This window comes from Vulpes vulpes, chromosome 2 (genome assembly GCF_048418805.1).
Source record: "Vulpes vulpes isolate BD-2025 chromosome 2, VulVul3, whole genome shotgun sequence".
Lineage (NCBI taxonomy): Eukaryota > Metazoa > Chordata > Mammalia > Carnivora > Canidae > Vulpes > Vulpes vulpes.
Genome location: NC_132781.1, coordinates 45,525,853 through 45,549,505, shown reverse-complemented (window position 1 = coordinate 45,549,505; position 23,653 = coordinate 45,525,853). Strand labels below are relative to the sequence as shown.

General features: G+C 46.8%; 1 protein-coding gene across 8 annotated transcripts in view; it reads left to right on the top strand.

Moving 5' to 3' along the window:
• SLC43A2 (solute carrier family 43 member 2) overlaps window positions 1–23,653 on the top strand; it is a 42,633-nt gene that overhangs the window by 6,033 nt on the left and 12,947 nt on the right. For 6 of the 8 annotated variants that reach the window (XM_072741118.1, XM_026016301.2, XM_072741128.1 and 3 more), the window contains exons 3-5: window positions 4,942–5,149; window positions 6,733–6,788; window positions 7,927–8,003. In XM_072741118.1, coding sequence (XP_072597219.1) covers window positions 4,942–5,149; window positions 6,733–6,788; window positions 7,927–8,003 — 341 coding nt within the window. The remainder of the gene's footprint in view (window positions 1–4,941; window positions 5,150–6,732; window positions 6,789–7,926; window positions 8,004–23,653) is intronic. The other 2 variants (XM_072741138.1, XM_072741136.1) reach the window with 1 other exon arrangement.

The window sequence follows — 23,653 nt, the reverse complement described above, 5'->3', positions numbered from 1 at the left end:
CCCAGGGATCCCCCCTATGCCTGTGTCTCTGCCAATCTCTCTCTCTCTCTCTCTGTCTCTCATGAATAAATAAATAAATAAAATCTTTAAAATAAATAAATAAACAGACAAACTCTTAGGAATTGTTGAGGTCTTGCTGCATACTGGGCGTGGGGTGAGGGTGGGAGTTGTGGTCTCCACCTGAGGAAGTCACAGTCCCGCTCATCCTTGGTCACCAAGGCAGACCTGAATTCTGTGCTCTTGACTGCTGCAGTCTCTCTGCCTGTGGTGGCAGGGGACTTGTACCCCTCATGAAACAAAGCAGGAAGCTGGTCCCTTGGGCCCAGAGAGGGCAGAGGGGGCTGCCATAGGGCAGGGAGGCAGAGCCATGCCTGGTCTCCAGCAGGTGGGCCGAGGCTGCAGATGTTGACAGGAGATAGTCCCGGCTGCTTGGAGGCTAATCTTTTAGTGGTCTTCTCCTCACCCAAAGGCTGCTGGCTTTTGATGGCTTTTGAAAACCCACCCTTTTACTTGTATGGTTGTGAATGTGACTGTTTCCACTCCCTCTACTCTCCCTCTCCCCCCGGTTTATTTTGGATTAAAGAAAAAAAAAAAAAAACATTCCCTAGCAACGAGTAAGAAGGTCTGGTGCCCACGGCCTCACAATGTGTCACAGAGAGGAGCTGGCGCCCTCAGCACTTCCTACCAGCCCTACCTTTCTTCTTCCCATTTCATGACCCTATTTCCCTCCCCAACATCCGCTGGCCCCACCTGCCTTCGTGGTGTTGCATTAAGGTTCTGTCTGGCTTGGGATGACTTTCAAGGAGAATGTTGAGGGCAGTCTCATTCCCACTGGATGTCATTAAGGGCTGCCTAGCACAACCCCTGACTCTGTGACAGCCTCGTGCTGTTTCCATTCCCTCAGCACGTTCTCTTGAAAGCCTCTAACCTAGGTAGTTCAGCATCTGCACGGCCTACAGGTTAAAAGCAGCCTGGATTCAAGTCCAGCTTCTCCATAATGTACTGTCTGTAAGATGTTGGGCAAACAGCTTGGCTGCTCCAAAGCTCCTGGTGTCCTGGTGTGGAGTGTGTGTATTGGGGGTGAGAAAGCACTAAGTGACATGGATCGAATACCACGGAGTACAGTGGCCAGCACACATAGGCACTCTGCAGCCACAGCTGGGGGCTAGGCCCTGGCCTACCCAGGAGGCCCTCCAACTGACTGTGTCCTGCCTTTTGTTTGCTGTGTCTGAGGCTGACCTCTCACCTACATCCCCCTGTTGGACTGAGATGCTGCTTCCTGTTGCCGGATAGACTAAGGATTTGGGAAAGAGACAGGAGATCCTGGGGCAGGGACCATCAGCAGGGAGGTCTGGGGGCCTGCATCCTAGGTGGGTTGGGGAGGGACTCAGTAAGCAGTCGGGCAGAGAAGAGGGCTGCTCAGGAATTTGGAGGAGCCTCCAGGCCGGTGCCCCTTGCCCCCTTAAACATCACGTGGCCAGCTGTTTGGCTCCCTTTCCCTTTGTTTTTCTGGGGTGGAGGGAGCCCCCTCTTTGGCGCAGAGATGTTAGGGGAGACTGAGCAGGGTCATAGCACCCCCTTTTGTCCCCTACTTTCACTGCACAGATTACATGTGAGTCTTCTGGGAGGAGGGCTGAACAGCACCAGCATTGTTCTTTCTTCCTGGCCCCGGCCCCAGCAGCCTCACAACGACTCGGCACACTCTGGCGGTACCAATTCCTTGCCTGTCCTCTTGGTTCACCTTCCCCAGCTGGGCCAGGCCACGCCACACTGGCCGCCCACTGAGGAGGCATCTGTTTGATAAACAGGTGCAGGTGAAATACACAACAGGCTGCACCTGGATGAGGCCTACGCTCTGGGCTGGGAGCAGAGGGATACCCCGGGGCTTGACACTTCCTGGTGCTTATCTGTTTGTGTCTCTCCTGGCCCACAGTGGCCCAGGTGGGAGCAGAGGGAAAGGAATAGCCTGGGTATGGCTGTGTTTGGGCATCTGCTGGGTCTGGGATTATTCATGTGAGCTATTTACTGCCAACACAGCTGGGCTCACTGAAGATTTGGTCCTCTCCATGGGCAAGGGACATTCTTGCACTGCTTCACTGGAAGACGAGAAAGGCCACTGAGACCCCTACCCCAGGCTTATCTGTTGCTGGACATCACTGCCTAGAGGCAGGAGGGTAGAGGGCTAAGGCAGGCCTGTTTTTGGCAGGGATTGGCAGGGATTGTTTTTAAAGGAGAGAAAGCTGGTGGCCCAGAGGGTAGGAGTCTCTGCTTCTGTGTTTAGTGGCTCTTTGGAATGAAGGATGGGAGACAGATACCCTTCCTTCCCTCCACTCCCGCCTCTCTCCTCATGAGCTCCCCTGTCTACTTACGTCTAAACAATTCAGGATGTTTCCATTGCCACCCCCAGTTACAGCAAATCAGAGAGACTGCCTTGAGTGCATTGCCTCGGGATCTGTCTTCTCCCTTGTGGTGAGTACAGTTGTGGATTTAGAGGTCCAGCTCTGGGGAGACTGGGAGCGGCACCCTCGAGCCTCTACTCAGTGACAGTGCTGTCAGCTGTTCAAGTTCTTTTGTGTTCATTAATGCAGTCGTGGGCTCCAGGCCCTGTGTGGCCACAGTCTGGGTTCACAGGCCAGTGATCCTGGACCCTGAGGTGTCTTCTTCCCCTGTCTACGCTGTGATACCTGGGTAGTTTTGCTCGTGTCTGCACACAAACCTGGAGATGGCCGTGGCCATGTGGAGACCTGTCCCCCAGTTCCTGTTGCTGCAGGTCATGCCGACCAGAGAGGCAGCTCCACCTTTGCAGAAGCTACCCACAGTGAATAAGCAGCTCAGGCCCACTGGCTGAGGCAGTGTGTGTGGTGGTTCTTACCTGGATGCTAATGGACTCAGATGATCCTATTTGTCATGTGTTTTGGCTGTCAGTGTAGCGGGGCCTCTTTTAGGAAACAAAGTGGCAGGGGTTGGGGGTGGGAGAAAATCTGGCTTGTGAGGTTTTGTTTCTGTGACTTCAGGAGGTTGACATTGTGCCTTTTATCTGCTTAAATCCCCTCTATCTTCACCTTGGCACCATACATCCTACTTCCTTTCTTTTCTCTGTGTCTTCTTGGCCATCGTGCTCTGACTCCATTGTCTTCCTTCATTCAGTAAACATCTACTGTACACCAGGACCTAGTGAGTACACTTGGGGCTCATGCGGGCCCCCAGCCCAATGGGAGTCTGGATGCAAAGTCATGCTACACTAGTACATAGTTGTAGAACCCTGCACCCAGTTCCTATCCAACTCTGCTGCCAGCCAGTTGCACCATCCTAAGCTTCCCATAATTTAGTAATAGTGATAGTAACAACAACAACAAAAAATAGTGATAGTAACTTCTAGTTGTTGTTTACTGAGCACTTTTTATGTCTGCGTGTGCTTTAACATGTTGTCTGGGTTTTCTCCTTTATCTTCCACCAGACTCTAGTAGGTAGATACTACTACTGTATTTTCATTTTACAGAATGAAGAAACTTAGATAGAGATTTGTCATTTCTCCAGAGTTATATGAGGAGAAAGTAGAGGAACCAAAATTGGAACCCAGGGGACAGGTTGTAGCACCTCACCCTCAATCCATGTGCCCCCAGCAGGGCTGGTTGGTGAGAGGTTGGCATATAGCATGATTCACCCTAAGTGCATCCTTTTCCATGACCTTGGGGCAGCCCTGAGAAGCCTGGGCAGGCCTTTGCAGACTTCAGCTTTACAGCCTTGGCGCCAGAGGGCCGCAATCAGGAGGCAGGCAGTTATCAGGAAAGAGGTGTTTCCTTGACTCTCCCAGTGTGACCTCGCATCTAATCAGAGGCTGCTTCTCTTGTAGGATTAGTCAGCATCTCTAACTAGCAGTGCAGGAGAGGAGAGGCTTCCTCTGCCAAACTTCCGGCCTTGTGCTCCACCCTCCCGCCTTCAGCTGCTTTTTTTGTTGTCTTGGTGCTGGGTGGACTTTGGAGGGGTGATTAGAGCTGAGATTGCAGGCAGCACAGGTGTGGCCAGATGGGACAGCAGCACTTGACCCCAGCCAGAAAAATACAAAACATGGACCTCAACAAGTGAAAGCAAATGACTTGAGACTATTTTTTTTTTTTTTTTAGATTTTATTTATTTATTCATAGAGACACAGAGAGAGAGAGATAGAGGGGCAGAGGCACAGGCAGAGGGAGAAGCAGGCTCCATGCAGGGAGCCTGACGTGGGATTCAATCCAGGGTCCACAGGATCAAACCCTGGGCTGCAGGCGGTGCTAAACCGCTGCGCCCCCCGGGGCTGCCCGACTTGAGACTATTTTTAAAAAACTTCTTCAAGGGGTTCCATGGCACATTATCTGTGGTGGTTGATGCTGTTAAAATAAGCAGGGCGAAGGTGGCAGATTCCCATACTTAGCAGTACAGGAGGCCTGCTCACAATTCCCCTTCATGGACCGAGGAGAACCAGGGCATTGCTGGGACGCCAGCAGCTTGTCCTTCCCAGGTGGCCTAGGATTGAGCACTGATAGACTGGCTGCAGTCTGTTTCCATGCCAGAGCTGCTGAGAAGTTTTTGGCCAGCCTGGGGCCTGAGGCCTACTCAGGTGTGTTACTCTAGAATGGGAATTCCAACCTGGGGCTCATGCCTGCTTCAAGGGACGCATGAAACCCTGAAACTGTGGGCAAGCCTTTGTGTGCCTCTTCTGAAGAGGAGCATAGCTTCCTTTACTGGATTTTCCAGAGGGTTTGTGAACTCCCAACCAAAGACAAGAGCCTCTACATTATTGCTCCAAGGGGCTTGAGCCAGATGGACAGCCAAGCCTGCTTGGGGGTAGCCACAACCAGCCCTGACATTTCCAGTGGGGTCTGAATATACATCTGCTCCTCTGATCTTTGGGAATCCCTGCCTCAACCCTGTGACCAAGTTTCCCTCCCTCTCTACACCCAGAGATGGTCAGCAACGGCACAGTTGGGGGCACAGCCGAGCCGGAGCACGAGGAGATGAGCTTGATGAATGGCTGGCTCAGCTGCAAGGCCCAGGATGAGATGCTAAACTTGGCCTTCACCGTAGGCTCCTTCCTGCTTAGCGCCATCACCCTGCCTCTAGGCATCGTCATGGACAAATACGGCCCAAGGAAACTCAGGCTGCTGGGCAGGTCAGTGCAGGGGTCGGGAGTGGGCAGATGGCTCCTGGGCTGAGATCCTTATTGTAGGGAAGCCTGGTCCCTGCTAGCAGGTGCACTGTGGAGCTCTCTATATGCCCACCTGGAATGGGGTTCCCATCCATTCTGCCCCCAAGCCAGTAGTTACTGTGATCCTTGCAGTGTGCCAGTACTGCATAAAAAAGGTTCAGGGCCCCAAGCCTGCCTGGGAAGGCTTGCAGTTGCTTGTCATTAAGAACACTGGTCTCCACAGTCTCTTTGACCTTATGCCTCCATCAGGAAAAAAAGTTTGAATACAAGCACAGAATTGTCATGCAAGCACAGAATTGTCAATTACATATGTGTGTGCCAGTCTTAATGTTCTATGTGCTTTGTAATGCATGAACAAAAAATGTCAATTAAAGATTAAAAATTATAAAATAGAAGTCATACTATTTCTGCTACTCCTAGCACTCCAATGGATCATCTTGTGCATTTCTGAAGTATGTGTCCCTGGTCTATCAGGCTCTAGGCTGCCAGACTCAGAGTCAGTCCAGCAAGTGGCTGTTCCTTTCAGTCCACAGTCTTCCCCAGAGCAACCACACTGAGAATGATCATCTGCAGGGCAGGGGTTTGCAATGGGTGAGACCCGAGACCATGAAGGGAATGGATGAGGGGATCAATCTCATTCATTCTTTGGAACTTAAGAGGCCCTTGTCGGGCAGCCCAGGTGGCTCAGTGGTTTAGCGCTGCCTTCAGCCCAGGGCCTGATCCTGGAGTCCCGGGATCGAGTCCCATGTCGGGCTCCCTGCATGGAGCCTGCTTCTCCCTCTGCCTGTGTCTCTGCCTCTCTCTCTCTCTCTCCCCCTTTCTCTCTCTTATGAATAAAATAAAATAAAATAAAATTAAATTAAATAAAATTAAATTAAATTAAATTAAATTAAATTAAATTAAATTAAAAAAAGAGGCCCTTGTCCCTAGGATAGATTCAGAAGCTGCCATTCCTCTCCCTCATGCTCAGTGGGCTTCTGTTGTTCCCCTGGCAGAGTGGACATAGGAACCTGGGTAATAGATTGTACCCTCTCACTTCAGAACCATAGCTTTTCCAGTCTGTGGATGGGAGAGGATGATGCAACATGGTGTTTATCACATCTGCCTTTGGGCCTTGAATTCTTAGATACCAACTAGCTATGATACTTTTGAGAATGTGGATTTTTTCTTTCTTTGTTTTGTTTTATTTTATTCATCAGTAAAACAGAGCCAATTATACTCCTTAAAATTATTAAATTAAAAGAATAGGGATCCCTGGGTGGCGCAGCGGTTTGGCGCCTGCCTTTGGCCCAGGGCGCGATCCTGGAGACCCGGGATCGAATCCCACATCAGGCTCCCGGTGCATGGAGCCTGCTTCTCCCTCTGCCTATGTCTCTGCCTCTCTCTCTCTCTGTATGACTATCATAAATAAATAATAAAAAAAAATTAAAAAAAAAAAAAAGAATGTATATTTTCTGAAAGGATCTGACCCATAGTAAATACTTCCAAAGAACACTATAAACAATAACAATAATAATAAGTAATGTACTATTTCTGTTTGTTTTTAGTGCCTGTTTTGCTGTCTCCTGTTTGCTGATTGCATATGGAGCAAGTAACCCAAACTGTGAGTATGCTTTTCCTCTACTCTTTTGTCAGAGGCTGGGGAGAAAGTACCCATAGGGGTTTCCTCGCCCACCTGCTCTAGAAAGCCATGCCAGTCCTGGTGCTCACTGCTTAAGTTAGAAGGGATGCCTGTTAGCCTTCACTCAGCTACTTACCTTAAATGGGTGGCTGGGTAAGACAGCAATCACCCTAGACAGACATCTGAGAGAAGCTCTTAGAATGTACAATACTGCCATCTCATCACCAAGTCAGGCCAGTTCTCTATGGCTTCATTGATGCCAACTTGAGATGAGTTCTAAGAACCAGACCAGCTGAGGGACTGTGCAGAAGTTGGGAGTTAAGTCCTTGGAGGCAGCCCAGGCCAGCACTATACAGATAGCTTAGAAGCTGGGGCATCTGGCTGGCTCAGTTGGAAGAGCATATGACCCTTGATCTTGCGTTGGGAGTTTGAGTCCCACATCAGGCATAGAGCCTACTTTATTTATTTATTTATTTATTTATTTATTTATTTATTTATTTATTTAGATTTTATTTATTTGCTCATGAGAGACACAGAGAGACAGAGGCAGACACACAGGCAGAAGGAAAAGCGGACTCCATGCAGGGAGCCCAATGTGGAACTCGATCCCAGGTCTCCAGGATCACACCCTGGAGTGAAGGTAGCGCTAAACCACTGAGCCAGTGGGTTCAGGGCTACCCAAGAGCCTACTTTGAAAAAAAAAAAAAGTGACTTGGAATCCCCCTGGTCCCCAACACCATTCAGGTGGAGCTGTTGCTTCAAGGACTTGCAGAACAAACACCATAATAGAACTTGAGTTTTGCCAGAATCTTAGCCAGGCCCATCCACTAATTTCTGAGCACCTGTATTTTTGGTTTCAGTGAAGCAGCTTCTTTAGGCCTCTGGCCTGCTGCTGAGGTTAGTGGAGAAAGGAGGATGGGGATGCAGAGTCCAAGCTCTGTAAAATAGGGGAGAAGAGGGTGGTGAGGAAGAGGCTGTTTCAGCTCTTCAGGTGTCTGTCACTAACCCCAGATGGCATGTCATCCATTCTGCTTGCTCCCTGCGAGGTACTGGGCCAGGCCCTCGCCTCCCTGGAGCTCTGCTGTGGTTCCCTGATTGTGAACCTTCTGTTTCCTTACAGCTCTTTCTGTGCTCATCTTCGTTTCCCTGGCCCTGAATGGCTTTGGTGGGATGTGCATGACTTTCACCTCATTAACAGTAAGTATTGATTTGTTAAAGATCTCTCATTCAGTCATCTTTTGGCGAATTTGAGGCAGCTTTCTTTGGCTTCGGTTTCTTTGCCTTCCATCTACCTACCTATGCCTGGACATCCCAAGCAGGAGAGGGCTGCAGGTGATGAAGTGGCCCGGCAGCAAAGCCAGTAATGGCCTCCTGGGCCATGGAGGTTCTGTAGGTAGGCCTGAAGGCAGCAGAGCATGGATCTCAGAGCAGGCCCATACCCTGCCTGCTGACCTTGGCTTAGGTGCTGAGGAAGCCAGCTCACTAGCCATGTGCCCAGAGAAGACAGGAGCATAGAGAAAAAAGCTGCCACCCACTTTTCTTTTCTCTGATTTTCTGCAGTAGCTCTGGCTAACAGTGCAACCTAAAACCAACCCTCCCTTAGAATCGCCCCACCCGAACCATTGCCTTTGTCCAGAATGGAATGCAGAACTCAGGGGAGTGTATGGCTGCCTCTCTTCTCGGTTTTCTAAATGCCAGGGTACAGAGAGCCACCCTGGGGAGGGAGATGTTTTCTTGGGATGCTTGAGTGCCTCCAGAATGTGCTGCTTTTTGAGGTGAGAGAGGTTGCAGGAAGATCCAGGTTGAAAGAAAGAAAGAGAAGGCCAAAAATGTCTTCCCTAGGAGGAAGAAGGAAGCTCTCTGCAGGCTGGCCCTTCAGAGCTGGCCAATGGGAAAAAAGTGAGAATGCTATGGTCTTCAGAGAGATTTGTTTGGCTTGCCTCAGTTTCCCTGTGAAAAGCTTTTTATGACACAGTATCTGCCATTGCCATTTGCAGGGCACTCTGGTTTCTGATTTCCCTTCCCATTAATGACTCAGGAGTCCTGCTGTTAAGGGGCCCCTCATTCAGCTCTGAGGGAGCCTTTGGGCTGTTGGTCTTCTGGGAAGGAGCTCCAAGAGGTTCTGGCATCTCCATGACCCTCTGCCTGAAGGCTGTGAGCCCATGGCCAGGCCCGGCCAGACCTAGTGCCTCTTCTGTTCACCCTTCTTATGCCTTGCTTGGTTAACTTTGTCCTAGGGGAGAGGGATCACTGTCTGATGGAGACCTGCAAAAATGGAGAGTTCAGGGAAATCTGTGTTAGGTGAGAAAGGCACAGCATGGGCTGTGTATGTGGTATCCTTGGGGTGTAGGTGATGTGCAGGTGTGGGTGACACACAGATGTGAGTAAACACAGATTCTGGGAACTATGATTGCCTTGCCCTCTGTGATATGAGGGAGATTTACTTTGTACTTTTTGTGTGTCTTTATTTCTATTTTTTTAACCAAGTAGATTTTCTTTTAAATGGTTGTATTCCCCTCCCTCTCAAATTCCCCAGAGAAAACAGATGTTGAAAATGTAAGAAATATTTTACAACTATCCAAAGTACACAAATCCTACTAAGTTATATAAATTGTGAAACAAAAGTCATGGCTTTATTTGTTCTTTGACAGCATGAAAATGACCAACTTTCATCAAAATGAAAATTAAAAACCTGGCGTCATCCCCATTTTTATTTATTTTTTATTTTTATTTATTTTTTTTTAAGTGAGATTCTCTTTTTTCTTTTTTTTTTTAAGATTGTATTTATTTATTCATGAGAGACACACACACACACAGAGAGAGAGAGAGAGAGAGGCAGAGACATAGGCAGAGGGAGAAGCAGGCTCCATGCAGGGAGCCCGATGCGGGACTTGATCCCGGGTCTCCAGGATCACACCCCAGGCCACAGGCGGTGCCAAACCGCTGCGCCACCAGGGCTGCCCTCATCTCCATTTTTAAAAAAGATTTTATTTTTTTATTCACGAGAGACATAGAGAAAGAGGCAGAGACATAGGCAGAGGGAGAAGCAGCCTCTGTGTGAGGGAGCCTGATGCAGGACTTGATCCCAGGACCTGAGGATCATGACCTGAGCCAAAGGTAGATGCTCAACCACTGAGCCACCCAAGTGCCCATCCCCATTTTTTTAGTCACATTGTGCCTATGTTGTGGCAGTTCTGAATTTTGGGATAAAAAATGTCAGGAATTTATGCTCTATGATGCAGAATGATGCTTTATTGTAATAAAGCATAAGACAAATGGATAAAAACCACTATACCGTGAATTACCTTTAAGAATGTCTGTGGGGGTCCCTGGGTGGCTCAGTCCATTGAACGTCCAACTTTTTTTTTTTTTTAAGATTTTATTTATTTATTCATGAGAGACACAGAGAGAGAGGCAGAGACACAGGCAGAGGGAGAAGCAGGCTCCCTGTGGGGAGCCTGATAATGGCACTCAATCCCAGGACTCCAGGATCAGGACCTGAGCTGAAGGCAGACACTCAACCACTGAGCCACCCAGGCTCCCTGAGCGTCTGACACTTGATTTCAGCTCAGGTCATGATCTCAGGGTCCTGGGATCGAGCCTCCCACTTCCCAGCTGTTGTGAGCAGGAATCTGTCTGTCTCTCCCTCTGCCCCTCCTCCTGCTCACGTGAGCACATGCACGTACACACTCATTCAAACAATCTTTAAAAAGAAAGAAAGAAAGAAAGAAAGAAAGAAAGAAAGAAAGAAAGAAAGAAAGAAAGAAAAAGCCTTTAGGGGTACCTGACTGGTGGAGCTTGTGACTGTTGATCTCTGATTGTGAGTTCAAGCCCCATGTTGGATTTAGAGAGTACTTAAAAAAAAAAGGAAAGAAAGCTTTTAAAATGAACTTATAGGGGTACCTGGGTGGCTCAGTTGGTTGAGCGTCTGCCTTTGACTCAGGTCATGATCTCGGGGTCCTGGGATCAAGCCCTGCATCAGGCTCCCTGCTCAGCGGTGAGTCTACTTCTTCCTCTCCCTCACTCTCTCTCTCTCCAATAAATAAATAAAATCTTAATAAATAAGTAAAAATAAAATGAGTTTTTAAAAAATATTTTATTTATTTATTCATGAGACACAGAGAGAGGCAGAGACACAGGCAGAGGGAGAAGCAGTCTCCCTGTGGGGAGCCCAATGCAGGACTTGATCCCAGGACCTCGGGATCATGCCCTGAGTTGATGGCAGAAGCTCAACCACTGAGCCACCCAGATTCCCCTTAAAATGAGCTTATACTTGTTATCAGGCAACATTTAGGGGAGGCTAATAGGCTTATAAAGGATTTATTTTCTGGATTTTTGTGATCATAAACAAAACTATTTGTTTGTTTATTTATTTATTCATATTTATTATATTCATTTATTCATGAGAGACCCAGAGAGAGGAGCAGAGACATAGGCAGAGGGAGAAGCAGGCTCTCTGTGGGGAGGCTGAAGCAGGACTCGATCCCAGGACCCTGGGATCACGACCTGAGCCAACCACTGAGCTACCCATTTGTCCCAAAAATGTTTTTTATTTTTAAAAGTCAATATATTAGGAATATGGACCATAAAATTCTGTAAGCACACCTTTATCACTTTAGAATATATCTCTTCAGTATTTAAAAAAAAATCTACATATCAACGTTCTTCTTTATTTTTCTTAAAAAAGGCTGTTACAGCTTGTCTTTTTCACTTAACTCTTTCACATGTTTTTCTGCCATTACTTGGAAATCTACCTTATTATTTTAAACTCAAGAACTCTACGTTATGAAATAGTTTTATGTTGTTCTATATCATAGATACACCATAATTTATTTAACCAGTTCCTGCTGATGGGCACTTGGGTTGCTTTCCAGTCTTTCTGATGATGCTGGAGTGAACACCCCTGTACCTTTTTGTAAAATAAATTCCTGGAAGTGAGATTGCTGGCCTTTCCCCACAGGTTCTATCCTATACTGTGAATAAAACTGGCCCTTTCTCCACACTCCTTCCCCATACGCTGTTATTAGTCCTTTCAAAATTAGCCAGTCTGATCTGGTGAAAATGATATACCATGATTTTAAAAAGTTTTTCTTTGTTTGTGGGAGCATTTCTCCACCTCTTTTTTGTGGTCATTTGTATTCTGTGAATTATTTCTTTGTGTGATTTGTATCTTTTTCTACAGGTTTGTTTATCTTTTTTTAAAGTGTTTTGTAAGAGCTCTTTCATAGATATAAAAAATAATTAGCTCTTTCTGAGTGAGCAAGGGATCTTACCCTAGGGTTTTTAGGCCTCTGGGTGATAACAAATAAGCTTAAGGAGGGCTGTACATCCCTTGAGATTATATGCAAACAAATTGTGTGTGTGTGTGTGTGTGTGTGTACAGGTGCATTTTTCTGCAGAAGGGTCTGTTTCTTTCATCAACCTTTAGTAGGTCTGTGTGAAGGTCAAAAACACTGCAGCAGAAGCACTGGCATTTGCTCTTCACTGGCCCACTGGGAGATCAGAGGTACGTGGGATACATGGTGACCAGGCAAGAAAACCATTTGATTGTTTTGTTGTGTTTTTTATTTAAAGTTTTTTTATTTTTTTTATTATTATTTTATTTATTTATTTATGATAGTCACAGAGAGAGAGAGAGAGAGGCAGAGACATAGGCAGAGGGAGAAGCAGGCTCCATGCACCGGGAGCCCGACGTGGGACTCGATCCCGGGTCTCCAGGATCGCGCCCTGGGCCAAAGGCAGGCGCCAAACCGCTGTGCCACCCAGGGATCCCCCATTTGATTGTTAACTAAAGCTTTCTCTTAGCAGAGATCTGTTTTTTGGGTTTTTGTTTTTGTTTTTGTTTTGTTTTTTAGATTTTATTTATTTATTCATGAGAGACACAGAGAGAGAGAGCAGAGACACAGGCAGAGGGAAAAGCAGGCTCCGTGCAGGAAGCCCGACATGGGACTCGATCCTGGGTCTCCAGGATCAGGTCCTGGGCCAAAGGCAGATGCTCAACCGCTGAGCCACCCAGACGTCCCAGCAGAGATCTGTTTAAGGAAGACTGGTGGCTTGTCTCCTAAGGTCTGCATTCTGCATTCTTGGGTCTAGAGCAGGGATTATTTATTTTTTTTTTTAAGATTTATTTATTTATTCAGGAGAGAGAGAGAGAGAGAAAGAGAGGCAGAGACACAGGCAGTGAGAGAAGCAGGCTCCATGTAGGGAGCCCGATGTGGAACTCAATCCCAGGTCTCCAGGATCACACCCTGGGCCGAAGGCAGGTGCTAAACCACTGAGCCACCCAGGGATCCCTAGAGCAGGGGTTAACAAACTGCTGCCCCCAGGGCTAAATCTAGACCACTGGTAGCTGTGGGGCAACCCAGATTGAGTGGAGGCACTTGCCATGAAAGAATTCACCCAAGGCAGAACAAAGGAAATAGAAGTTTATTGAATATACAAGAGAGCAGTGTATAGGACAGCAAGAGAGAGACTGTCTGCCAGGAGGTAGAGCTAGGGGGCTGTAGTTAAGGTAGGGCCTGAAGAGGTATGGGAACACATATAATTTTCCTTTTTGGTACATATGCCTGGTTGTACGTTGCCCATTGGTCAGCTAGGGTTTGCAACTATTTTGAGGGGAGTCACCTAATGGCTCTGTTTGCACTCACCTTGGTGGTCACTGTGGCCTTTCTACCTCACACAGCTTCTGAGTGCTCACACCTGCTGCCTAAAAGCAGCCTCTACAATGGGAGGTGTGGATTGTAAACAAAGTTTTGTTTTTTGTGGGTTTTCTTTTTTTAAATTTTATCCATCAATTTGAGAGAAAGAGAGAAAGTATGAGCAGGGGAGAGCAGTAGAGAGGGAGAAACAAGCAGACTATCTGCCGAACAGGGAGCCTGACATGAGGCTGGATCCCAGGACTCCAGGATCATGACCTGATTCGAAGGCAAATGCTTAGCCCACTGAGCCACCCAGGTGCCCCATTTAAACAGTTTTATTGGAACATTGCTATGCTCACTGTTATTGTTTGTGGCTGCCTTTGTGCTATAGGGGAAAGTGAGGTAGTTGTACAGAGACTATATGGCCTACAAAACCTAAAATATATGTTATCTGGTGCTTTACAACCTTTGGTCCAGAGGCACCAAGAAACTGCTCAGTTATTTTTCCCTGTCAGAAGGCGTGGGGGCTGGCACCCACCCCCGCACCCCCTCACCCCCCATTCTGCTGACTCCCCTTCCATATACATGAGCCAACTCCCTAAGCCCCCCCTTTTTTATTTTTTATTTTTTTAAGATTTTATTTATTCATGAGAGACATACTCAGAGAGAGAGGCAGAGACGTAGGCAGAGGGAGGAGCAGGCTCCATGCAGGGAGCCCGACATGGGACTTGATCTCGGGTCTCCAGGATCATGCCCTGGGCCAAAGGCAGTGCTAAACCTCTGAGCCACCCGGGCTGCCCCCCCCCTTTTTAAATATTTATTCATATGAGAGAGAGAGAGAGAGAGAGAGAGAGGCAGAGACACAGGCAGAGGGAGAAGCAGGCTCCATGCAGGGAGCCCCATGCAGGACTTGATCCCAGGACTCCAGGACCACACCCCGGGCCAAAGGCAGGCACTAAACCACTGAGCCATCCAGGGATCCCCCCCCTAAGCCCTTTTTAAGTCATTTCCTTCTCCACTACTGCTCCTGGCCTGAGGTATCTTAGTGGGCTATCTCCCACGCGGTCTCAGATGAGGGCTCTCATGGTTCTCCTTTCTAGAATAGACCCTAAAAGGGGAATGAGAAGCAGGTCAGTAAGGACGGAGCTGGAGTTCTTGGGCAATGTTTTAGGGCTGGCCGAGGCTTCTGCTGAGTAGAGCTGAATCTCGTTCTGACAGACCAGGCCTTTAAAAAGCAGAACTGTCAGGATCAGCTCCCAAAGACATGGAGCTAGCAGCACAATGGCACTTTCTGTTTGTGTCTCCCACCCATGTTCTAATTTGGGGGACAAAGAAATCTTCAGGGTTGCAATTAGGAGCTTCCTAAATCAAATCTACAACTTTATTGGGGCCTTGTACAATCACTCTGATAACCTGGGAATTTGAGGGAATGTATTGCCGTGGAAACCTTAATTTGGGGACTTTCTGAGTTCTAAGGAGTTTTGTATTGCGTGGGCTGTGGTATAAATAAAAGTGACCAGGGCTATGAGCTATCACCCCATTGGTGGAGAGGGGGGACACAGGTTGGCAAAATGCCTATTTCATACAAGCCAGGGCGAGATGGTCAACAGAGCCTCAGAGATCTGTACTCGTGGGTGATCCTTCCCTCTAGAGTGGACGCTCAGAGGAGCAAGACTAGATCCCATGCCAGGTGGCCTGCCTGACGGTTGGACTGGCTTTCCCAGGTCTCTGCAGCAGAGGGTCTGAAGTGGGCAATGCGACAGCCTCAGCAGAGGAGGGTGGCAGGTCATCATGGGAACAGAGTACTTCCTGAGATGCAGAGCCTCAGCCTCCCCACTGGACATCTGGACAGCACACTTTGGTCTGTTTGCCTAATGTCTAACATTTGTACAACCATTTAACTCACTTCATTGGATGGAGTGCAAACACTGGCCTGCGGCTGAGGCGGCGTCTTTGGGCCGCCACCCTGCAATCCAGGGCCTGGGGTTGCTTAGAGATGGGAGCAGATGCAGCCAACATTGTGGACGTATCTTTTCCAGTTCATTACTCTGCCCCCCATTTGTGTGGGCGGGACAGGGAGTTCTGAGCTGGAAACCTCCTGGAGAAGTGGTTACAAAATGTTGTCAGAGTCCTTAATGAAAAATCTCTCAGTGGGCTTTTTCTATTTGACTCATTGAAGTCTGACTTTAAATCTGAGGAAGAAATGATCCAATCGGAGTTCAGACCAGAGTTTGATGAGAACAGAATAACTATCCCTCTTCAAATACTGAGAAGATGTGAAGGAAGGAAATGAGGGTACAGTAGTGTGAAGCACATGCCCCTGGAAGGGATGGGAATTTGGCATTTCTGCTTGACTGACCCATTTCTACAACCAGGAGAAAATCTCCACAGCACCCCAACTAGCTCTCTGGGAGCCTAGGTGCCAGGTGAGCAGGATTCCCAATGCCCGGAGCCAGTTCTGTCTTTTGGTTTCTCTCCTGGGCCTTGAGAACCCAAAATGCCAGCTGATCGCCATTGACCCGGGAATAATTCACCCATCGAAAAGGTTCTGCCTTGTAAATTTGCTTCACCATGTGACACATTCATGGGTGAACAGAAAGTGTAGTGGAGGCATCAGCAGGGCTTGACCTGGCTGGGAAGGCAAACGAAGTGGTTTCGGGAGTGGAGTCCCTCCTCCCCACCCCAACAGCAGTGAAGCGGAAAGGTGACCACAAGGACCTTTTCCTGGCAATGTGTGCTTGGAGCTGCCCAGTTGTTTGGGGTTAGGAAATAGCCCAGCTTTGCTGAGTCTGCTTGTCCAGACTGGTACCTGGATCCTGGCCTATACAGTTTGTACAGAGCTCTGGGTGTGTATGCCAGCCATCTTTGGACCAAGTTTCACCTTTGGAAGGGGCCTCGTGGCTTTTTCCTGAGAGCCAGGGTGTGCCCCCAGCTGGTGGGCTTGGGAGATCCTGATTTGAGAAGTCAGTGCGAGGGGCTGCGTGGTAGCACTTCTGTCCCTGCCTGCCAGCCAAGGCCTGTCTTGGGGACCCCTAAGTAGAGAAGCATCTTAGAGAGGGTCCTCCAGGGAGGCTAGCCTGTCCTCACCATTCTGGAGCCTAGGCCTCCAGGTTCTCTTGTCCAGTAGCTGTGATCTGTGGCCAGAGCTCCGGGGGAGGGGCTGCCTGCAGCTGCTGTTTTCCCCTCTGGGAAGGTCACACAGCCAGGGCCTGTTTACAGTGCAGCCAAGGGGCTGAGAATGAGTCACCACTGGTATCCCCGAGTGAGCAAGGCCGGCTTGGAGGCCGGGTTCAGCCCTGCGAGCCTCTTCCAGCTCTGGCCGTCTTGGCCATCTTGGCCCTTGCAGAGGCGGCAGGCGTGGCTGTGAAAATCACCCAGAGCCTGGGGAGGGGGCCTGTGCTCCCCACCTGTGAGTGCAGTTGCGAATGCAGAATCCAGAAACTGCCCCCGCCCAAGTGTTTTTCCCATCATCTGTCATTGTAGCACTGGCTCCGATTCCTACTTGGCAGCAGAGCTGGTTCTTCCCACTCCACCTAGCCCTTGAGGTCCACACTAGGGCAATCTGCTCAGTGCTCAGCTGTCACTCCATCACAGGGCTTGAGTAGCCACTCTGTGCAGATGAGTTCCTTGGGAGGTAGGAGGTAGAGGGCAGGAGGGAGGAGGAGACAGACATGAGGATGAAACAGGAGAAAGTCCACAGCAAATGCAAGTCCACTCGTAGGTGCGGCCCTGGACTGTAGAGAGGTCAAGGGGAGGGAGTGGGCAGATAGGTCCAAACGGAGCATCAGAAGGGATGTAAAAAACCTTTAGTGGGGAGAGCAGACTGAATGCTGAATAAGGAACAAATAGAAGCATGAGAGGTGAGGGTAATTGCCTTGGGGACCAAACCAAGGTTTCTAAGAGGCAGAGTAGCCCAGTGGCTACAGAAATTTGATCCTTACAAGTTTGGGGGAGTCCCTTGACTTTTTTAATCCTAGAGTTTTATACCCAGTAAGCAAGGGTAAAAAGTCACACCTACCTTATAAGGTTATTTTGTGGGTTTTTAAGATAATACCTATAGTAGGCATTAAAAATAGTTGCTATTGTTATGACAGTGCTATTATTGTTATTATATATTATACTAATAATAATTATGCCATGTTATTATATATTATTATTTAATAATAAGGAAAATTCTCTAATTAAGCTGCTCCTGGGCATACCAAGTAGGGGAAATCTCCTGGCAGGCTTGACAGCTTTTGGAGGAAGAAAAGGAGCAGCTTAAAGGATAACACGCAATTACTATTAACATTTTAAAAATTATTAATGTCCTTAGGGAAACCCTCTCTGCTCTTGTTCTTGCTCTTCTTTTGTGACCACACATTGACTCTTGCTTGGATGTTTATACTTTGGGTTTCCAGGGTCACCCTTGATGTTCTTTTCAGAGAGATTTCATCCAACATAGATGCCAGGTAGGCCCTGAAAGCTGACACACAGTTCGACTACCTATTAAATACTTGTATTGTTCAAAAAAACCCACCATGAACTATGAAGAAGTTAAAGGACAAACTAAGAAAACATACCTGCAGTATGTGGACAAACTGTGACTATATTTAATATATTAAGAGCCTAAAATATTTTTTAAAAAAGGGGGGGGGGACCCTGGGTGGCTCAGTGGTTTAGTGCCTGCCTTCAGCCCAGGGCATGATCCTGGAGCCCCGGGATCGAATCCCACATCAGACTCCCTGCATGGAGCCTGCTTCTCCCTCTGCCTGTGTCTCCGCCTCTCTCTCTCTCTCTCTCTCTCTCTCTCTCTGTCTCTCATGGATAAATAAATAAAATATTTTTTAAAAAGCCTATAAAAAAATCAATATAAAAAGATTAACATCCTGATATGAAAAATGGACAGATGAGGAATAGAATTGATTTTAAAAATTGTAGAAAACGTTCAAAGTCGTTAGTAATCCATAAATGTAAATTTTTTCCATTTATTTTTTTAATCATGGAAAAGTTTGTTTTTTTTTAAGATTTTATTTATTTATTTATTTATTTATTTATTTATTTATTTATTTATTTTTAAAGATTGTATTTATTTATTCATGAGAGACACAGAGAGAGAGAGAGAGAGAGAGAGGCAGAGACACAGGCAGAGGGAGAAGCAGGCTCCATGCAGGGAGCCCGATGCGGGACTTGAGCCCAGGTCTTCAGGATCACACCCTGGGCTGAAGGCAGGCATGAAACCGTTGAACCACCCAGGGATCCCAAGATTTTATTTATTTATTCGTGAGAGAGAGAGAGGCAGAGACACAGGTAGAGGGAGAAGCAGGCTTCAGGCAGGAAGCCCGATGTGGGACTCAATCCCGGGTCTCCAGGATCAGGCCCTGGGCTGAAGGTGGCGCTAAGCCGCTGAGCCACCGGGCTGTCCCGAAAAGTTTATATAAACATGGTGTTAGGGATTCCTGGGTGGCTCAGCGGTTTGGCGCCTGCCTTTGGCCCAGGGCGCAGTCCTGGAGTCCCGGGATCGAGTCCTGCGTCGGGCTCCCAGCATGGAGCCTACTTCTCCCTCCTCCTGTGTCTCTGCCTCTCTCTCTCTCTATGTCTATCATAAATAAATAAATCTTTAAAAAAAAAAAAACCATGGTGTTTGAATATATAATGAGCTCCATGTACCCTTCTTACAACTTCAACAGTTATCAACACATAACCAGCCTTGCCTTGTTTCTGTCTCCACCCACCATCCAGACTATTTTGAAGCAAATCATCAATCACTGATACATTTCATCTGTATACACAAATAAATGGATTTTAAAACAAGGATGTTGGTAAAGTGGGATCCCTGGGTGGTGCAGCGGTTTGGCGCCTGCCTTTAGCCCAGGGCATGATCCTGGAGACCTGGGATCGAATCCCACGTCGGGCTCCCGGTGCATGGAGCCTGCTTCTCCCTCTGCCTATGTCTCTGCCTCTCTCTCTCTCTCTCTGTGTGACTATCATAAATAAATAAAAATTAAAAAAGATGTTGGTAAAGTGCAAATATTAAAAATAATGATCACCCACAATGCAAGAGTGGATACAGTGAAATAAACACTCTGCTGCTGGTGGAAGTTACCAATTGGTGTAAGCTTTCTGGAAGGCAATTTGGCATGGAATATCACAAAAACTTAAAAATGTGTATTCCCTTTTGCCTAATGCTTCTACTTTTGGGAATTTACCTTAAGGGAATAATAGCTATGTGCACATATGTTTATCTTTAAGAATGTTAATTAAAAAGGACCTGAGTTCCAACATCAGAGAAATGGTTGCATAAATTATAGACCATCCAGATAAGGAAATACCAGACAGTCATTACAAATTATGTTGAAGGTGAATACTAAGTTAGAAGACGTTTACAGGGGTGTCTGGCTGGCTCAGTTAGTGGAGCATGCCACTCTTAACCTCGGGGTTGTGAGTTTGAGCCTCATGTTGGGTGTAGAGATTACTTAAAAAATAGTAAAAACAAGGGCATCTGGGTGGCTCAGTCCGTTGAGTGGCTGACTTTCCATTTTGGCTTAGGTCATGATCCCCTATGTGGGGCTCTGCACTTAGTGCAGATTCTGCTTGTCCCTCTCCCTCTGCTCCTTCCCCTGCTAGTGTGTGCACTCTATCTAAAATAAACAAATCTTTTAAAAAGAAAAATAATTGGGGCAGCCCAGGTGGCTCAGCGGTTTGGCGCCTCCTTCGGCCCAGGGTGTGATCCTGGGGACCCAGGGTCGAGTCCCACGTCGGGCTCCCTGCATGGAGCCTGCTTCTCTCTCTGCCTCTCTCTCTCTCTCTGTGTGTGTGTCTCTCATGAATAAATAAATAAAATCTTAAAAAAAAGAAAAGAAAAGAAAAAGAATGGGGCACCTGGGTGGTTCAGACAGGTTCACCTCTGTCTCTCATGAATAAATAAATAAAATCTTTAAAAAAATAAATAGAAAAATAATTGTAATAGTAAAACTTAAAAACCTTAAAAAATTTTTTTAAAGATTTTGTTTATTTATTTATTTATGAGAGACACAGAGAGAAAGAGAGGCAGAGACACAGGCAGAGAGAGAGAAGCAGGCTCCACACAGGGAGCCCGACGTGAGACTCGATCCCGGGTCTCCAGGATCAGGCCCTGGGCTGAAAGTGGTGCTAAACTGCTGAGCCACCCAGGCTGCCCTTAAAAAAATTGTAAAGGAAGAAGAAAGAAAATGTTTATACTATATCAAGTAGAAGGGAAAAAATTTGTAAAGCAATATGTAGCTTATGATCCCAGTTTTACTTAAAAGTTACAGGTATTTATAGGAAGATGATTAAAGGGAAATACATCAAAATAGTAACATGGCTATATCAGGGTGATTTTTTTATTCTTTCTTCGTGTATACTTTGTTTTCAGATGTTTTACAATGGACTTACAAATCGCTTTCCTAACCAGGAAAAATAATCCTAATGTAAACTACAAGTTGTGGGTGTTGATGGGAAGGCTGTGTAGTGATATGGTTTGACCTGAGGCTCTACTCCCCTAGGAATCGCTCTGCTGACCAAAATAACATGTTGGGGAGAATTTTCTAGGTGTTGATAAAAGTGTTGTAGGCAGGGAGAGGCCAGGCAGGAAGGAGGGCAGCTGAAAGCCTTCTGTCCTTGTCCAGGGCCTCGTCTGTCCACGGGCAGATGGGAAGTCAGTGTCCTTTTCCCAGCTTCCTGTTCGTCCCTGTCCTGGATCTAGTTCTGAGGAGAAGACTCCAGAAGATCAAGCAGGGTTGTGGTATGCTAGCTGCAAGTCCATTGTTCTGTGGCCTCTGTCCTAGGTTAGGGTTAAGACAAACTTCAGCTTAAGAAGGTAGAAGGAAAACGGCTAGCTAGCAAGCTGTCTGCTCTTTTAGAGTGTTCCCAGCCCTATTGAAAATTTGGAGACACTCTTTGTGCCCAAAGGTGACTGCAGCAACAAAGAGTGTTTTTCTGGCTTGACTTTGCACCAAGTAGCCTTTCCTGTACCAGGCACTTGGCCTCTGGCTGCTCTCCTGGTTGGGTTCCAAGCCCTCTTTGATCCCTTTCTTCCTTCATTTCCCCTGGCTGGAGTGGCATCTTAGATTGGAACAGTTCCCTCCTTTCATATAAGCAGAACAAATCTTTGGATTCTCCCTGGGGTGGATATGACCCCAGAAATGGCTCCCCTACGAGGCTGCCTTGCTGGATCAGCCAGCACCAAGCAGCCCGAATATGTGAACTCAGGAACTGAGGCAGTCCTCTGAACCGCAGCATGCATACCTGGGAAGCAGGTGTGCAAAGAGGAAGATTGGGCACTTTCAGTGATCACCCACCTAGGTGTTTCCTGGGCTCACATGAGCATGTCACATTTCCTCTCTTTCCTGCTGGGGGGAATTTCTCTATGCTCTTTCTCCCTCTTAGGCCCTGTTTGAGAAGCCTGAGTGGACAGAGGGTTCACTCTATGCAAGGGCTGGAAGAAGAGGTATTTTTGTGCTAGAGATTTTTGGGAAGCCTGGATGGCCACCCTGGCCCCATGTCATAAAATGACTTATTGGCCATACACTACAGATTTATTCATGTTCCTCTTTAATCCTGGGATGCCAAAACATCTTAAGTATCTTACTCATATGTTTTTTAACAGTGATGTTGAGACAAATTGACATACCATCCAATTCACCTAAAGTAAACAATTCAGTGGTTTTCAGTATATTCACAGTTGTGCAGTCATCACCATAATCAATTATATCACCCAAATAGAAACTCTGTACCCATTAGCATTTTCTCCCTATTTATTTCCAGCTTCTTGTACCCCAGCCCTGGGGAACCACTGATCTATTCTCTGTTTCTATGGATTTGCCCATTCTAGACATTTCATATAAACGGAATCACACAGTATGTGGTCATTTGTGACTTGTTTCTTTCATCTATTATAATGTTTTCAAGGTTCATCCATATTATAGTGTGTATCATCAGTACTTTATTTCTTCTTGTGGCTAAATACTATTCCATTATTTAGATAGACTACATTTTTGTTTATCCATTCATCCATTGATGGACGTTCGGGTTGTTTTCACTTTTTTGATATTGTAAAGAACGCTGCCCTAAACATTTACCTACAAGCTTCTGTGAGTCCGTATGTTTTCATTTCTCTTGGGTACATACCTTGGAGTGAATTTTGTAAGTCATATGGTAACTCAGTGTTTTAACTGTTTGAGGAATGACCAGACTGTTATCCAAAATGGTCATGTACCATCTTACATTCCCATCAGCTGTGAATGAGTGTTCTGATTCCCGTGTAATCTCATCAGTTTTTGTTACTATCTGATTTTTTTTTTATTATATCCACCCTAGAGGGTATGAAGTAATACCTCATTGTGGCTTCAATTTGCATTTCCCTGTGATTAATGATATCGAGTATATTTTCTTTTTTTTTTTTAAAGATTTTATTTTTATTTTTTCATGAAAGACAGAGAGAGAGAGAGGCAGACACACAGGCAGAGGGAGAAGCAGGCTCAACGCGGGGAGCCCGACGTGGGACTCTATCCCGGAATTCCAGGATCAGGCCCTGGGCTGAAGGCGGCGCTAAACCACTGAGCCACCCGGGCTTCCCTCGAGTATATTTTCATATGCTCACTGGCCATTTGTATATCTTGTTTGGAGAAATATCTGTTCAGATATTTTGCCCATTTGAAAAAATAGGTTATTTTTTAAATTTTGAGTTGCAGGAGTTCTTTCTATAGTAGTATATAGATGTTCCATATTAGATGTATGATTTGCAAAAATTTTCTCCCTTCTGTGTATTGTCTTTTCACTTTCTTAGTAGCGTCCCTTGAAGCACAAAAGCTTTTCGTTTTGGCGATGTCCCTTCCTCATTTTTAAGATAACTATGGGCAAAACAGGCAGACATGATGAGGGACAGTAATAGCCAAGTTCAGACTGCCTCCATTCAGCAACAATGGATGGGCCTGTGGGCAATAGTGCTCCATGATTAAGAAAACCCTGGTATGATGGCAGGCAAATGGGAGAGGGGAGCATAGATGAGGTCCATATGAACAGCAGGTTGGCATTCTGCCCGGGGAATGATCCTCTCTCCCGGGACACTGTGGGCATGGGATGGGAGAGCCTCACAATGTGGCAGTGCAGTCTCTCTGAAGACTAGAGAGAGAACTACAGATTGACTGTTTGAATCTGTGACAATGTTGTCACATTTACTATGCCTGGATTTGTGCAGAGTCACAGGGG